We start from the raw sequence: 16,296 nt of genomic DNA, 5'->3' as shown, positions 1-16,296 counted from the left end.
ATTCAAATCTTTGGGAGGATACAAACTTGTATATTCCTATTTAAGCTACTCAACATAGCTTTTTCTCAATCTGTAAGCCTTCCAGATTTCAACTCCCAGAATTCCCTAGCTAATATGCTACTGCTGATAAATCTGGGAATTGAACATTCTTATTATACTACATAATTCCAAGTTTGTAGAATGATGATTTAGCTCAATAACATGACTTCTTATGTAAGAATGGGGAGGGAGGAGGATTCCCACTGGAGGTAATCTATATGCATTTTGCTGCTAAGATACAAAAACAGGTTCTACCACTGTCTGCTCACAACCTTTTGCTTGTATCCAATAAAAGTTTCTTCACAAAGATAACTTGGTGAACGTTTATCTCATGAAATAAAAACAGAAATACAGAAAACACCTGTAAGTCTGTGAGGCACAAACCCTGGGTTCTAAAAGTATTTAATATAAATGTATGCTAGAGGTTCTCTCCTTCTCTTTGTCTCTCTTTCTCACACACACACACACACACATTTCTCTCAGATCCACAATGCTGGCTGTTCTCTATGCCAGTTAATTATCCAGTGTAAGTCCTAAAGTGGCTTTTTGAAGAGGCAACTGGACTTTCTTATTTTTCTTTGAAGATATTTTGCTTCTCATCCAAGAAGCTTCTTCAGTTCTGACTGGAGGGTGCATTATTTTGAATAACAAGCCAAACGTCTTAAAACCTGGATGACTGAGAATCTCCATATACATTATCCAGTGTACGGAATGACATTATCGATGTCAGTTTCCTTCTGTCTTTTGACTGAACAGTGAGACAAAGATCCAGCCAAAGCACTGGACTGTAGTTCTTATCTCTCCCCCCAAGAATGACTTCAGAGTAAATACACAGTGCATAAATCCTTTAAGTTTTTACAGCATACTAATTGTCCATTCATTTTTAAAATGAATAAAAAAAGGCTTTAAAGACTCAGGTGTTTCATGAAGCTTGGAATTCATCAAGGGAGCATCTGCATGTACACTGATGATGGTTGGGCTTCAGGCTAGGAGTCAAGCAATGCAAAAATACCACCACCATCTCAAACAGACACCTTCTAAATGTATTGAACTAGTATAATTCCTGGCCTGTATGCCAAACGCTGGCAGGAAGCACAGCCTATGGTGAGGTTACCTTTGCTAATCACTGTAACTTTCATTATGGTGACTATGAAGCGGATGTATTCATGCTTGTCCCTGAAGACTTCAGAAGCGCTTACTTCCATTTTTTTATTTATTATTTTTATAATGGTTTATGTTATTTAGAGTGCAGTTGCTTGTAGTCTACCTATCTGGTTGTAGAAACAAGCAGAAACCAACACAAAGGGGAGAATAACAACTGGAACAATGACATTAATCCTATTATGAATTGTGTGGAATAAACATTGCTAGCAACGTATTCAGTAACCTGCACTAACAATCCATGGCTTTGGATTTGGAATCCTGCAAGGCATCAACAGAGAAAACATTAGAGAGATATTGCAAAAAAGACAGATATCTGTCTGTCTGTCCGTCTGTCCATCCATCTATCTAAAAAATTAAAGCAAAGTAAAATAAAGAAAGAAAAAGAAGGAAATAAAAGAGAAAGCTATAGTGCAAAAAGAAAAAAAGTAAAAAATAGAAAAAAGGAAGTGGCTTTTGAGTATTTTATAGCAGTTAAGTACAACTATAGATTTATATTCTCTAAACTTACATTGTGGCTACTATCTATAATCTATCCCAGGGATCACCAACCTGTGGGTCATGGCACACTACGAGGCCATGCCCTATTTGCAACTGGGCTGCATGAGCATTGGGACAGTTCGTGTGGACAGCCCAACTCACACAAGTGGCGGGCGCTGATGCTCGTAGCCCCATCTGCGTGAGCGGTGGCCACTGGTGCTTGCAGCCCCATTCTTGCTTGCAGTGGGGGGGTTGCGCCTGCCACTCACACAAATTAAGCTGTTCGTGTGCACCTGCTCCTCACACAAAACCATCCTCTCTTCCCTCCCCCACTGTGCTGGACTGCCAAATCAGAAAGATTGGGGAATGCTGATCTATCCTTTTTAATCATCAAAATCATACATCATAAATTCATTTTTTTCTTTTATCCTAAAAGTCATATGGGGGTTCCAGTCCGCAATAAATGTCTTTTTTCTAACCAAATAGGTCAACTTGATCACCTTAACAGGTCCCATCATTTTAACAACCATATCTCCATTGAGTATTGCCAGATCATTCCATCATTCTGCATATATTAATCTTGCTGTGGTTATCATATATAAAAACTAAGTTTCATGACTTTTTTAAAACAGTGGAATAATAATAATGGTCTAAGGGAGAGGACCATGCATATGAAATAAGTAGAGGAGTTGGGAAGAAGGTACATTTTGGGGAAAGCAAGACAGCTTCAAGAGAGAAATGGTTAGCAGTGTTTTCCCTTATGAGGTTTAGTTTGTTAATGATTTTATTAGTTCCCAAATAACATCATTTTAATTCTACAGGTGAAACACGAAAAATTAGAATATCGTGCAAAAGTTCATTTATTTCAGTAATGCAACTTAAAAGGTGAAACTAATATATGAGATAGACTCATTACATGCAAAGCAAGATAGTTCAAGCCGCGATTTGTCATAATTGTGATGATTATGGCTTACAGCTCATGAAAACCCCAAATCCACAATGATAGAAAATTAGAATACTACATGCAATCAATAAAACAAGGATTGTACATAGAACAATATCGGACCTCTGAAAAGTATAAGCATGCATATGTACTCAGAACTTGGTTTGGGTCCCTTTTGCAGCAATTACTGCCTCAATGTGGCGTGGCATGGAAGCTATCAGCCTGTGGCACTGCTGAGGTGTTATGGAAGACGAGGATGCTTCAATAGAGGCCTTCAGCTCTTCTGCATTGTTCGGTCTCATGTCTCTCATCTTTCTCTTGGCAGTGCCACATAGATTCTCTATGGGGTTCAGGTTAGGCGAGTTTGCTGGCCAATCAAACACAGTAATCCCATGGTTTTGGTTCTTTTGGCAATGTGGGCAGGTGCCAAGTCCTGCTGGAAATTGAAGTCAGCATCCCCATAAAGCTCATCTGCGGAAGGAAGCATGAAGTGCTCCAAAATCTCCTGGTAGAAGGATGCGTTGACCCTAGACTTAATGAAGCACAGTGGACCAACACCAGCAGATGACATGGCTCCCCAAATCAACACAGACTGTGGAAACTTCACACTGGACTTCAAGCATCTTGCAGTGTGTGCCTCTCCATTCTTCCTCCATACTCTGGGTCCTTGGTTTCCAAATGAGATGCAAAAGTTGCTCTCATCAGAAAAGAGGACTTTGGACTATTGAGCAACAGATCAGGTCTGTTTTTCTTTAGCCCAGGTAAGACGCTTCTGACGTTGCTTGTTGTTCAGGAGCGGCTTGACAAGAGGAATACGACATTTGAAGCTCATGTCCAGGATCCGTCTGTGTGTGGTGGCTCTTGATGCACTGACTCCAGTCTCAGTCCACTCCTTGTGAAAGTCTCCAACACTTTTGAATGGCCTTTCCAGGCTGCGGTCATCCCTGCTGCTTGTGCACCTTTTTCTACCACACTTTTCCCTTCCACATAACTTTCTATTAATGTGCTTTGATACAGCACTTTGGGAACATCCAACTTCTTTTGCAATTACGTTTTGAGGCTTTCCTTCCTTATGGAGGGTGTCAATGATGGTTTTCTGCACAACTGTCAGGTCAGCAGTCTTTCCCATCATTGTGATTCCTACTGAACCAGACTGAGAGACCATTTAGAGGCTCAGGAAACCTTTGCAGGTGTTATGGCTTAATTAGCTGATTAGAGCGGGACACTTTTAGCCTAGAATATTGCACCTTTTCACAATATTCTAATTTTCTGATATTATGGATTTGGGGTTTTCATGAGCTGTAAGCCATAATCATCACAATTATGACAAATCACTGCTTGAACTATCTTGCTTTGCATGTAATAAGCCTATCTCATATATTAGTTTCACCATTTAAGTTGCTTTACTGAAATAAATGAACTTTTGCACGATATTCTAATTTTTCACATTTCACCTGTATATAGAGTACAATTTCTTTTGCTAAGATCAGTTAAACAGATATAAATAATTATGTCTTTTGATGATGCATAGACAAAAAAAAATGAAAGCACTGACTTGGTGGCCCTTATTGTGGTAAGTCTAGAAACTCTTTGGGAATTCTATAAAAACCCTTTCCTTATAACCAAGTTGTTAGAGGTAAAATATGAACATACTGTACAATTTAAGAATTTTGTATGGTATGGTGACTCACTCTTTCTTTAGCTACTATCATTTCTCAATAAGTAAGTTGAAATAACTTTCTGGTTTTAAATTTGAGTAAAATGAAAAAGATGGAGAGAAGGGGGATAAATCTGTGGAATTAAAAAAAATATTTTTACGCTGGACAAGTTAGTTCCCCTCCTACACATATTCCAGAAGATCTGCATTTAACTGTCAACTAAACCAGATGGTACATCCATAATACAGGATGTCAGTAGGAAATTTAGTATTTTTACTATTGGCAACAGCATGTTTGTGGCTAAGGGACCCAGGAAATATAATGCCACCAGAGTTGACAAGGGTTAAAATTTGACAATTTTCCCCTGTTTCCAGAGGGGTTGGGTAGCAGAGGCTTAATCATCTATTTCTTCTAGATTCCTGCTGAAAATCAGAAAGTGCAAATAATGCAATTTTCAGGAATACCACAGTTCTATATAATTTCCAGCTGTGGATGAAGGCAGTACGTGACTGAATTTGCTCCTATTCTTGCACATATACTGTGCTTGAAAGTGAAACCTTTTGATATATAGAAGATTTTCTCTCCCATAACTGAGCAATCAACTCATGTAACTCCCAATATCCAGACTGAATTGTCACACAAGTTTAGTCAAGCCTGGTAGTAAATAGCACTCTAGTTAGGGGCTAGGATATTCAGTGAGGGTTAGGCAGGCCTTCAGAAACAATCTTAACCTCTTGAAAAGAATTATCACTTCTGCAATAAGAAATTATCCTGTATTGCTAATAGGTAAAAGGTAAGCTGACATTTGATAGATGGGCCTTCCCTCAGCATGGAGTTATAGGAGTAGATAGAAATGGGGTCAATAAAGCAACGGGGGAGTGGAAGAAGAGTAGCTATTACTGCCAGCGGGTGAATCATGGCTTTATTTGCTGACACTAGCTTCACCCAAGGGAGATGAGAAAGTTTTTCATGTCAAATGACTCACGGCACATCTTTTACTCCATGGAAGCAAATATCTTTGACTTGCCTCTTCTCTTTTCTATCCCATTTCTCAAAATCAGCCAGGCTCACAAAGAGGAATCTTTCCACATAATGTTAATTTTCTATAAAAGTCAATACCAGGAATTATTTGTTATTGTTGTAAAAGAATCTTAAATCTCTCTCTCCTTATATGAAAGTCCAGCATTTCAGATTATTTTGTTCATTTTTATACTGATTTTTTTGTTATTTGATTTAGTCTCATTGCAATTATTCCAGTTGTATTTTAAATGCATGATTTTTTTTATAAAAAAGAGCATTTATAAAATGGAAAAAGATCAACCTATCTTGAGACAAGAGGAGTTTTTTTAATGGACAGAACAATGTGACGATACAGAGAGGCGCCCATGTTTAGCAATAAACTAAAGCCAATGGAAATAAAAGTTAACTTTGAACAAAATGAGAAATTCCACACTCTTAGGTGTCATTTGGTTCACTATGCTACCTTATGTGGTATTTCAGAAGCTCCATTCATTCTATTCATTCACTGGAGAATATTTCTGAGCTTCTAACAGCTTCCCTCATCCCCCATCTCTCTCTTGAAAAGGGCACTGGGCAAGCAAAAGCATTTATTGGATCATTTACTGTATATGTAAACTTCAAGAGCTGACTGCCTAAACATTTCAGCTTTCCTATGTCGCTTCCTTTGGAGAAATCTGAGGCATAAAAAATCCAGCCTCCGGAATTTGGCAAATTAAGAGGTCGAAAGCTTTGCTTCTGTTTAAGGTTATAGTGGGCTTAATGCTAAGTAGAAGACAAGAAAAGAAAAACTGGAATAGGTAAGAACTGGGCACTCGCATTCCTGGCAATAGAGACTGCTTGGCTGGGATTCAGCAGTGTAAATTGTCCACAGAGAACTCTTATATTTTAATAGTGGAAGACAGAAAGTCTCCGCAGACAGTTTGAATCAGCAAAATGCACTCAATAATTTCCTCATTACTCACAGGAAAGTTTCTGGGCTTCCCATACAATTCATCTGAGCAGCATCCAAGTCTCCCATTTGGTACACAAGATAGCTAATCTCGAGAGCTCTATCCAGACAGCAATGTCCCCACGGCTGATTTAGTGCTTATTCACAGCACTGGAGATGAAGTACATGTCAGGGAAGAGGCACAGCTGTGAGAAGCCATAAATGGCTGCTCTGCCAACTGAACTTCACAAACCATAAACCCCAGTGCAGCAGAGTACACTGGACCACACTGCAAGTATTGATGTATTATTGAAATATTGCTGGACTATAACCTCCATAATGCTAAATCATACTGGCTAGGGATTATGAGTGTTAAAGAGCATCTGGAGTGCTCTGATCTATTATGGTTTCTTTCTTTCCCCAGGAAAATGCATATTCAACAAAGTGTGGTGCATGTAGGCATAACACCCCTTCTCAGCCACACCACCACTTCCTATGATATTGGGATAATAATGATGGCCTTTAAATGCAAGAATTGGCAGAATCATTCAAAATATTTTTAAATATGATACCAAGTTTAGAAAGATCATTAATTCCCTGTGCTAGCTGCTTTTTTAGGGCATACAGTACACAAAAACCTACAGCAGTAGCATTCACTTTCTTCTAAAAATACCTAAAATAATACAAGTAAGCTCCAGTTAGAATACACACACTCAAGTAAATTATAGGTATGATTTCTTTCATAAACCAAAACATTGAAAACTGGGAATTGGATAGCTTTTTTGGGGGAAAAAAAGGAATAATGACTGAACATATTATCTTTTATCTCTACTTCTAAAATGCCTGGAGGGTTGCCTTAGAAAAATCAAATAAAAAATCAAATAAAAAGCGAGGTATCTAGGGATTCTGGCTTTTCCAAAAGACAAGGGTCAGTTGCTTTTCAACTTAAAGGTCGGGGATTGCATTCTACAGGAATAACCTGCTGGAGACTATATTATATGCCAACGGCAGATGAAAACAAACAGTAGTTGAGCAGAGAGCAAAAATGAATGGGGGTATCATTTTTTTTCCTTTTCCTGCGCTCTTCTTTTTTCTCTCTTCTTTTTGACCCTTTTTTGCCCTTATTTTTTTTCCACACAGCACTGTTAGAGAAAAGACTTTCCTGAAGTCTGACTCTCTTTCAAAGGACTTTTGAAATTGTCAAAGAACTATATAAAATAAAAACAAAAGCTGTTATAGCAGTGAGATTACAAGTTGCCCAAACTGATTTAAAGCCCATTTAGTACTTTAACTAATTTTAGCCCATCCCAGATGCAAAGAAGTCTGAAGAGCTGCGTGAATAAGACTACAGACAAAGGGTTGTTTTGTTTTGTTTTTTTGCCATGACCATAAATATGTAGGTATGATAATGGAGAGCAACTCATTATCTATAAGGACAGAAATAAGATATATGAACTTTGGCTCATATATCATATGTCATTATTCAAATATTGAAAACAAATTTCTGCAGTGAATCAACTTTTAATCCATTTGGAAACTTTGCTTTTATTATTCTTTTAAGAGGAAAAAAAACTTTGGGGAGAGAGGATATGTATTTTAACTATCAATCCATTTTCTCCAAAACTGTATCTTCTCATTCAAGAAATAGCACGTTTACAATTAAACATACACTGCTAACATGCTAAACCTATGCTTTTATATAAATTATTTCATTACTAAATTAATAAAGGCACTATTGTTAATTGCAGTATTAAATTACCACCCATTTACTATTTGTTTACAGCTTTTTGACAAGTACCACTCCTATTGGTATACCATAAAAACTAAAAGATATAAATAATAAAAGCATATTAAATTATATTAGTGTTAAGGGAGAATTTCAGATTTACTAAGTTTTAAAAGGCCAAATTGTATCTTAACTCCTTTGGATGGAGGAGACCATCAGCACCAAAAATCAGGGTGAATCCTTTCTAGAAAGGAAACACAGTGGGAAGGATGCAGGAAGGTGTTCTTTCGGTCAACAAGTGTGATTTTGTTGGGTAGAGGGGATGTTGTCATAAATTTGTTTATTGTAAAACAACCCTAAAACCATTTGAAAGGCTTAAATTGATGAATAACATGCACAGAGCCTGAAAGGCAACTAAACAATCCATATTTTGGAGTGATATGATCTCAATTTCATGCATCTGTTAGGTCATGCTTTAAACCAATTTGAGGACCAATACAGCTCAGCATCCACATTCTTCAAACAACTGGTCCATAAAATTGCATCTGACGACAGCCCAAAATTAATTCTCTTGAATCACTAGAGACCATCAGCACAGTGGCAGCTTTGTGATAATTTTTCATGGGATAGGAGAAAGAATGCCAAGTTACCAGGAAGGCCTGATCATTATTCAACCCCTGCTTAGCAATGAGTACTTCATCTAGCAGTTTTCCAATCTAATCTCCACTCCCAGGTAGTTACTGCCAGACCACTTGCATTAGGCCTGAGTGCCATGTGGGTCTGAAGGTGAAAAGGGGTATCTCTGAAAGCAGAATGGAGAGGAAAATAAGGATGAGTCAGGCTTGATGAGACAGCCAGGTTGGACCATAGCCCAACCAGTGGTCTACCCCCAGATGTATATGCTCAATACTTGGCATAGGAAACACATGCTTCAGTGATCCAGATTTGGCATTTCCACCAGGACAGCCCTCCTTCTCTAATTACACCTTAGGATTGTCTTTCCCTTGCCACTTCCTGTTCCCAATTGCAGCTGTGAAATATGCTAATCTGCTGCTTACACTACAAAACAAGAGAGCTAATAATAACCTGCAAGTTTTCAAATTGCACACAGAGAAAAGGGCAGAAGTTGGTGTCTCACCGTTCCTAATGCAGTTCCATTCCACACTGGCTATGCCTTATATGACTGGATCTGGCTCATTTTCTTTATAGTACTAATGCCTTTTCTCCAAAGAACACCACATCAATCTAATTGAAGGACAAATTTTCATTCATCCAATCATTCTTTCATCCCCCCCTTAAAACATAGGTCAATTGTAATTAGATCCCTCCTTTTAATCAAGTAATGTTAAAAAATTCTGAACGAGTTAATGATCTATAAAAACAGAGGCAGATCATACTTTCCCATCCAATAAATTATAATTTGGTGAGAAATTCTGAATGATCTAAAATCTTATTTTGAACACTTTGAATACTAGCAAATCAGTTCTACCAGGCTTTATCTTAATTACACCTGTAATCTGTGGATTCAGTGTGGCTATTTACAGTTTTTACATACATGAAAACTTTGTTTGATTTCAGTTCAATGCAAATGACATACATTGATGCAAATGTCATAAATGATATAATCTGCATCTGTGTCATATTTGTGCGATGTACATTCCTGCAATAGACTTTCTGAAGTAAGACACACCACCCCCAATTACTCCATTAAAATGAGATTTCAGTGTATCACATACTTGTTAAAAGTGCCTTTCCTCATTTATGAGGCTGAGGCTGAAAAGAAAACTAAAACTCTTAACATTGCACTTTTACAAACAAGATTTCAAAACTAGAAAAAGGAAAACAGCGATAAGGCTTTGTATCCCTTCTAGGTTATGTGTCTCTTATTTCTATTTAGTTTTGTATAGCTTAGGTCACTGAGGGGAGACATCTCTCTAGGCTGTTATTGTTAAAAAATATGCAAAGAATTCACAATTAAATGGCTATAGAATTGACAGGACTTTCATGCTATTTATTACTGCTTTTAGATTTACAAATAATTTTAAAGCTGCACAGCAAAACACCATTATCAAAAACACCCATCATTTTTCACAATTTGCTTTACAATTTAATTACATTACACACTTACACACACACATACATATACAATCACAATATAAATATTCAGAAAACGTATTTATGAAGTTATAATTTCTGTGGCTGAATTACTTTGTTTCCATTTTGGAAGCATGCTTACTCTTTCAGGAAATGAATTGCTGTTCAAATCAATAATTTCAGCTTGATTTCTATACTACCTATGGAAGTCACATTGGGGATCCTTAGAAGATAAAAATTAGCAAAATTAAAGTAGACATACCCATCTCTACCATAATATATTTAAGAGGAAAAAACATTTATTACATTTTTATGTCCCAGATATGCCCACAGATGGATTTCTTTGAAGGAAGACTTAGACACAATAAAGTTCTTACTTACAAACTTCCTGTTCTACTTCTAAAGTAGAGCAGGGACAGCTGGGAATTTTTACACAGAAGCACCTACAGTTTGCCTTGGAGGGCTATATACCCTGTAATTCAGCGTTTTAGTATGTGGTGACTTATTAATGAAGGAAATACGTATTCTTCTTCTAATCTCTGTTGGATTAGATAGAAACCAAAAAATTAACCACTACTCTACCCAACTCTTTTTTTAAATTTATTCGTCCTATTTCCTCTGTTTTTTTTTTAATTTCCATAAACACTATAAATAATTTAAAGCAGTAAAAACACCACATTAAAAGCCAGAATCAAAAGATGAATCACACTTTAAAAAGTTTCCCAACAAACTTTTATAGTTTTGGAATTTTTCCACTCTAGCTTTTGTGTTTGGCCAAAAATAATAATAATAATAACAACCAAAGAGAAGAATCTTACTATGCAGTACAGAAGTTCTGGAATTTCCTGTTCATTTTTAGAAAAATAGAAATCCCCCCAAAAAGCTATTCTGGCTCATGGTTGCTCTCTGCTCATTCAACATTTCTTCATTGTGAGCTACAAGTAGTCCTTGTTCATTTGAAATCATTTGAAAACAATATTAAAGTCACTTTATGACAAATTCTTGCATGGAGGGGAGGGGAGAGATGCAACCAAATCTTTATAATCCATGGAAGACTTACTTGTTTTCCCACCAAGGTAATGACCTCCTTACCTTCGACTGGTGAAGTCTTCAATCTCTTGCAAATATTATGCACTCCCCCATAGGTATCATTTATTCGGGTCACTGCCTCCGCACTGCGAAGCTCCATAAGATTTCGTAAGTCCATAACGGAGCAGCCAAAGTCCCCTTCATAGCTGCCTTCTGCCACAGAGTTCCCAGGATGATGATCTGCAGAGTTATTTGTCATCTTGACAACAAGGGAGTGGGCTCAGTGAGGAAACAGGCCAGAAAAAGTTGTGTGCTCCTTTTCACCTCTAGATCTCTTTCCTCTACTAAGAGCAGGCAATGAAACTTTTAGAGGTCCACATGAAATGCAGTCCAGTGTTTGGTAGGGTATTAGACACAACTCCTCGGAGAGGAAAAAGGATCTAGTGCAAGATTGTAAGACTGCAGATCCAGCACTTCCTTCTCTTGCTCCGTAGGTGATACTAGCCAAGTTCAACTTCTTCCGATGAAGGTGTAAACAAGATGCACATGTTACTGTGGAAGCAACCTTAGCAACAACCAGCAGGCATCTCCCAGAGAGAGAAATGGGTTCCCTGGATACCGTCTTCAACCAAAACTGCAAGACAAGGATTTGAAGCAAAAATTATAGTTAATAAGAGGCCCAAGAGACAACTAATGTGCACATGGGTTCAGCAGATGTAAAAGCAATAGCAAAAGTATCAGAACAGGGAATGAAATTGCTGGGAAGATAGCAATGTTTAAAGAACAAGCTGGTGGAAAATGCAGGCTTCTAAATTGACCACTTAAAGGGCTTTTATTAAAGTAACCAGGGGAGACATTCCTTAATAGTTAACCCCTATTTAGTCAAGTGTTATATCCTTTTATCCATATGAAGAATTGCAACTGCTGCTTTTATTTCAGTTTATAATGCAATCCAAAATATTAAATATTCCAACAAAAACCTGTGCCAGCATATGTAAGATAATGTTTCATACTACATGCAGAAGACTCTTTCATTTTAATTCATTTAATGATGGATAAATCACATTTTAAGTCAATCCATTTAGTCTCTCTCTGTCTCCTCCATGATGGATATGATGTTAAATTCATCTGCACCCTTAACACTTGATTTTTAAATAGTGCTCACAAAGAAGTTGAGGCTATTTGCATTGAAAAGACCCATTTTTCTCAAAGCCAGTTTGCATCCCAATACAAATAATAGGGAATGGTTTCCATTAGGATAACAGTACAACTGAAAAAGATAAATCTCCCCTACATACCCACCTGTAATTCCCCTGACAGTTATCAACTCCCCTACATACCCATCTGTAATTCCCCTGACAATTATCAACTCCCCTACAAGTAGCTGCTATTTGAATTTTAAAAATCTGTTACCTTAAATTGTAACTGTGTATTGCATTCACTAACCTATTTCCCCAAGTTGTACAATATCACTACTCTGCCACACAGAGGTTGGACAGAAGTGGGTAAACTTTCTAACTAATGTTAAATATTTTCTCCCAACAAAGAAGCAATTCTCTCTAGAATTTTTATAAATAAATCATTCTTAAAATTAAGTCCAATTTATAGTTAAATTGGCCTGGGCTCTCTGACTCACTTGTTCCATGCATTATATAATGATTTTCTATTTTGATATCACGTCTCCTTCCTCCCTGAATTTTTGTTTCAAACGAAAAACTTCATTGATTGGAGACAGATTTACATCTGATCCATTGATATGAAGGCTTAGCAACATAATTAGCCTAATGTTCACTAGAGGACTACAGTAGATTCCCAGGTCAATAATGGCAAAGATTAACTTTTTAATATGCAGGCTGCTCATCTAAGTTTCCCACGTACTAAGAACAGCAAATATTTTTCAGTTAGGAATTGGTTTTTCCCCCCCCCACAAAAGCACATTTACAGATAGAATACCATAACAGTAATAACACTGTTAGGGCAATTTGGAGAAAACTTTCTGGAAGAGCATGATAGAGTGAAAAACTTATGCTAGAGCTGTGATGGCGAACCTATGGCATGCATGCCACAGGTGGCACACAGAGCCCTCCCTGTGGGCATGGAGCCATCGTCCCAGCTCTGCTCCGCTCTACCGCACATGCACCTCCCGCCAGCCATCTGTCACATATGCACGGAGCTGGGACACATGCAGGAGATGCACATGCATGCACAGGGGGCAGGGCACATGTGCAGGAGTTTTGTGTGCATGTGTGTGTAGGGTGGGGTACATGGGAGGTCACATGTGCATGCGCGGAGGGAGCGCAGGCAGGGGTCATGATGCATGCAGAGGTCACACAGGGGCAGGGGTAGCGGGAGGGGTCACACTTGCATATGCAGGGGGAGCATGGGGGTTGTGCACGCATGCAGGGGGGCGAGATGCACAGCGGTGTCATACTCACATGCACAGAGTCGGTCACACAGGGGGCGGGTCACGTGCACATTGCATTATGGGTATGCGAGTGCTTTCGGCACGTGATGACAAAAAGGTTAGCCATCACTGTTCTAGAGCATTTCTAGTTAAAAAACAGCAAGAAAATTGCACATCCCATATCAGGGATCTTGCTGTTGGATATAGATAGCTCCATTTTCGATGGTTCTGAGGGCTATTGAGTTACCAACAGAAAGCCTGTAGGTTTCTTGTCTTTGCTACTGTTTTCTCATGTCCATCTTTTGGAAGTGTGTGTACAGTATTTGTGTGGGTAATCCAACTTTCTTCTTTCAAACCTGCAAATTTCCTGAGCTATCTATAAACTACACAATAGTACTTTCCTTGAAATCAAGCATCATTATGATTTTTAGGAGGAAGTTTGCATTAAAACAGAGAATGAAAATGACAACTTCTGAAGCATTCTGAGTTAAAGAAAATATGCTGTTATTTAGATACAGTCTATTATTTGCTATTTTGAACCAGACAAAGGGACATAGCAGAAGCAAATAACTAGGTTCTACTATGTGCCAGAGCATCCAATAGTGCAAATGACAATATGCCTAAGAAAATCGCCAGTTGCAATAGGATAGAAATAGGAAAAGTATAACAGATGGATGTTGGTGGAATCCGGAAGGATAATAAGGAAGTCTTCAAAGGACACCCTGTTTTGCTCCCTAGTCTCATCCTCCTCCAGCCTTGATAACAAGGCAAGGATTGCTAGCAACCCTGTTCCTGCATCCAGAATTCTGAGTTTAGTGGAGGTTATATAACAGTAAAGCTTGTGAGTCAATGTATCTCATTTACTCCTCAACAGAAAAGGACCCCTCTATAACACTCCATCTGTTTGCAGGAATCTGCTCATACTGTAGCGCTAACTATTGGCCAAAACTGAAGTATCAATGGAGCTGAATAAATATAAATAAGGTCTCATTGGTCATTTGGACTTGTGGGCACATTAGAACTTAGGAAAATAAACAATCTGCTCTTGCAAAATAAGAGTAGTTTGGCCATTCAGAAACTGGCAGTCAGCATGGAGCTGACTAAATAAAACAATGACTAACTTGAAGGCAAAGAGTTGAGGAATGAGTTCTGTCTCCAGCACTCAATTGACTTACTACCTTCAAATTTATTTTTGTGCTGGGTGGGAGGGCAGACAGGCAGGCTTCCAAACAAAGCATTTGTTTGCAAATAGACCTCCATTTTTTCTAAGACAAAATATTCTTATTTTAAAAAGCAGTTCTAAATGCATTTTTAAAAATAAAAATAATGCTGAATGCTGTCATTTTGCTGTTTTGTGGTGTCAGAGTTTATTTAAAAAAATTAAAACAACTTTAAAAATTATAAAGGCAAATAGGACAAGTACTGGTGCTTGCGATCACACTGGTACCCATAGAATTCACTTTGGAAACCCCCAGATGTTTTGGGTTATGAAATATCTGCAAATTGTATTTGTGGGTCATACATGTATTTAATTAGAACACCGCATGGAAAGGAATTTTAATTTTCTTTCATTGTATTTTGTCAAATGAGAAACACCTCCTCCCCAATACATGGAAAATACGTACCCTTTCTCTTGTGCCAAGATTCTGATCTGAATTGTACTTTTTCCATCAGACTATTTATTATTGAAAATATGCATTCCATTAACCATGAATGTATTTTTATTCTCCTTATGTACACTGATAGCATATGCACCAAAGACAAACTCCTTGTGTGTCCAATCACACTTGGCCAATAAAGAATTCTATTCTAATAAAGAATTCTATATTTGAATGAGCAATTGTTTTAGAATAAGATGGAGCTTCCCAAATGTTGTTGGCTCACGGCACCACTACCAGTTTCCAAACTGTGTACTGTAGGCCCTATGGCACCCTTGCACACAGTTTGGAAACCATGATAATAAGAAATAGTCATGACCAGGAAAAGAAAGATGTAATAAAAAGCATAGAAAAAGACTGGGAAGTTTACTTATTTGGGATTCATATTCCAACAATGCACGCAAATTGCGTCTCTTTCAGTTCTATGGATTCTGTACTTCATGATCCTCAGCTAATAAACCCCAATCTTTAAACCTCAGATTTAGATCAATAACACTGAGGGCGAAAGAGCCAAGAATGATACAGAAGTGCTATATTGCAAGGGAGGGTTGTAGTTAAGTACAATGACAATAAAGATTACACTTATAAGGAGGGCTCCTTGGGAACAGCAACATTCCCAAGAGTTGGCACTGGCATGGATGCTAATAAGTCCAGACTGAATCCAGGATGGGTTTAGCTGACAGGAACATAAAAGCATACACAGTAAGTTAATTTATTTATTACAATTTTTCTGACAGCTAGACATGTGTTTTGTCCTGGAGCTTTCAACTTCATTTTGCTTATTTGGATTTATTGATCCCTACTTGGGCATTAACCATGTTTTTTGTCCCTTTAGATGTACACCTTGATTCTTGATTTACATATTGGACTGAATCACTTTTTAGCTTAGTGATCCTTTAGTCAAACTGAATTCTGTTCACTCAGTCTTTGCTATCCAACTTTCAGTTCTCAAAAGTATGTAAAAGGATTTAATGGTGAAAGTTAGACTAGGTCTGACACCCAAGCTGACAATTAATTTAGTCAAGGAAACCCATTGTACAGATAATATGGGTGTGGGGAGAAAAAAAAAATTAGATACACTTTCCTACGTTTCTCTGAGGAAGGAAAGCTTTATCAGAAAAACAACTAACTTGGATTTTAATGCAAGCAAAATTAA

At 37.8% G+C, this 16,296-nt stretch overlaps 1 protein-coding gene across 5 annotated transcripts in view; it reads right to left on the bottom strand.

Annotated features, from left to right (window-relative positions):
• The window catches only part of ATP2B4 (ATPase plasma membrane Ca2+ transporting 4), a 157,644-nt gene that overhangs the window by 66,449 nt on the left and 74,899 nt on the right, over nucleotides 1–16,296 (bottom strand). For all 5 annotated transcript variants that reach the window (XM_087719995.1, XM_087719996.1, XM_087719997.1 and 2 more), the window contains exon 2: nucleotides 11,142–11,712. In XM_087719995.1, the coding sequence (XP_087576121.1) occupies nucleotides 11,142–11,337 (196 nt within the window). In that variant the 5' untranslated portion in view covers nucleotides 11,338–11,712. The remainder of the gene's footprint in view (nucleotides 1–11,141; nucleotides 11,713–16,296) is intronic.

The sequence above is a fragment of the Thamnophis sirtalis genome, unplaced genomic scaffold (genome assembly GCF_051295495.1).
Source record: "Thamnophis sirtalis isolate CommonGarterSnake01/CBP01778 unplaced genomic scaffold, rThaSir2_p1.2 scaffold_7, whole genome shotgun sequence".
In the NCBI taxonomy this organism is placed as follows: domain Eukaryota; kingdom Metazoa; phylum Chordata; class Lepidosauria; order Squamata; family Natricidae; genus Thamnophis; species Thamnophis sirtalis.
The sequence above is the reverse complement of the archived record's forward strand: the minus strand, read 5'-3'. Positions and strand labels throughout refer to the sequence as shown.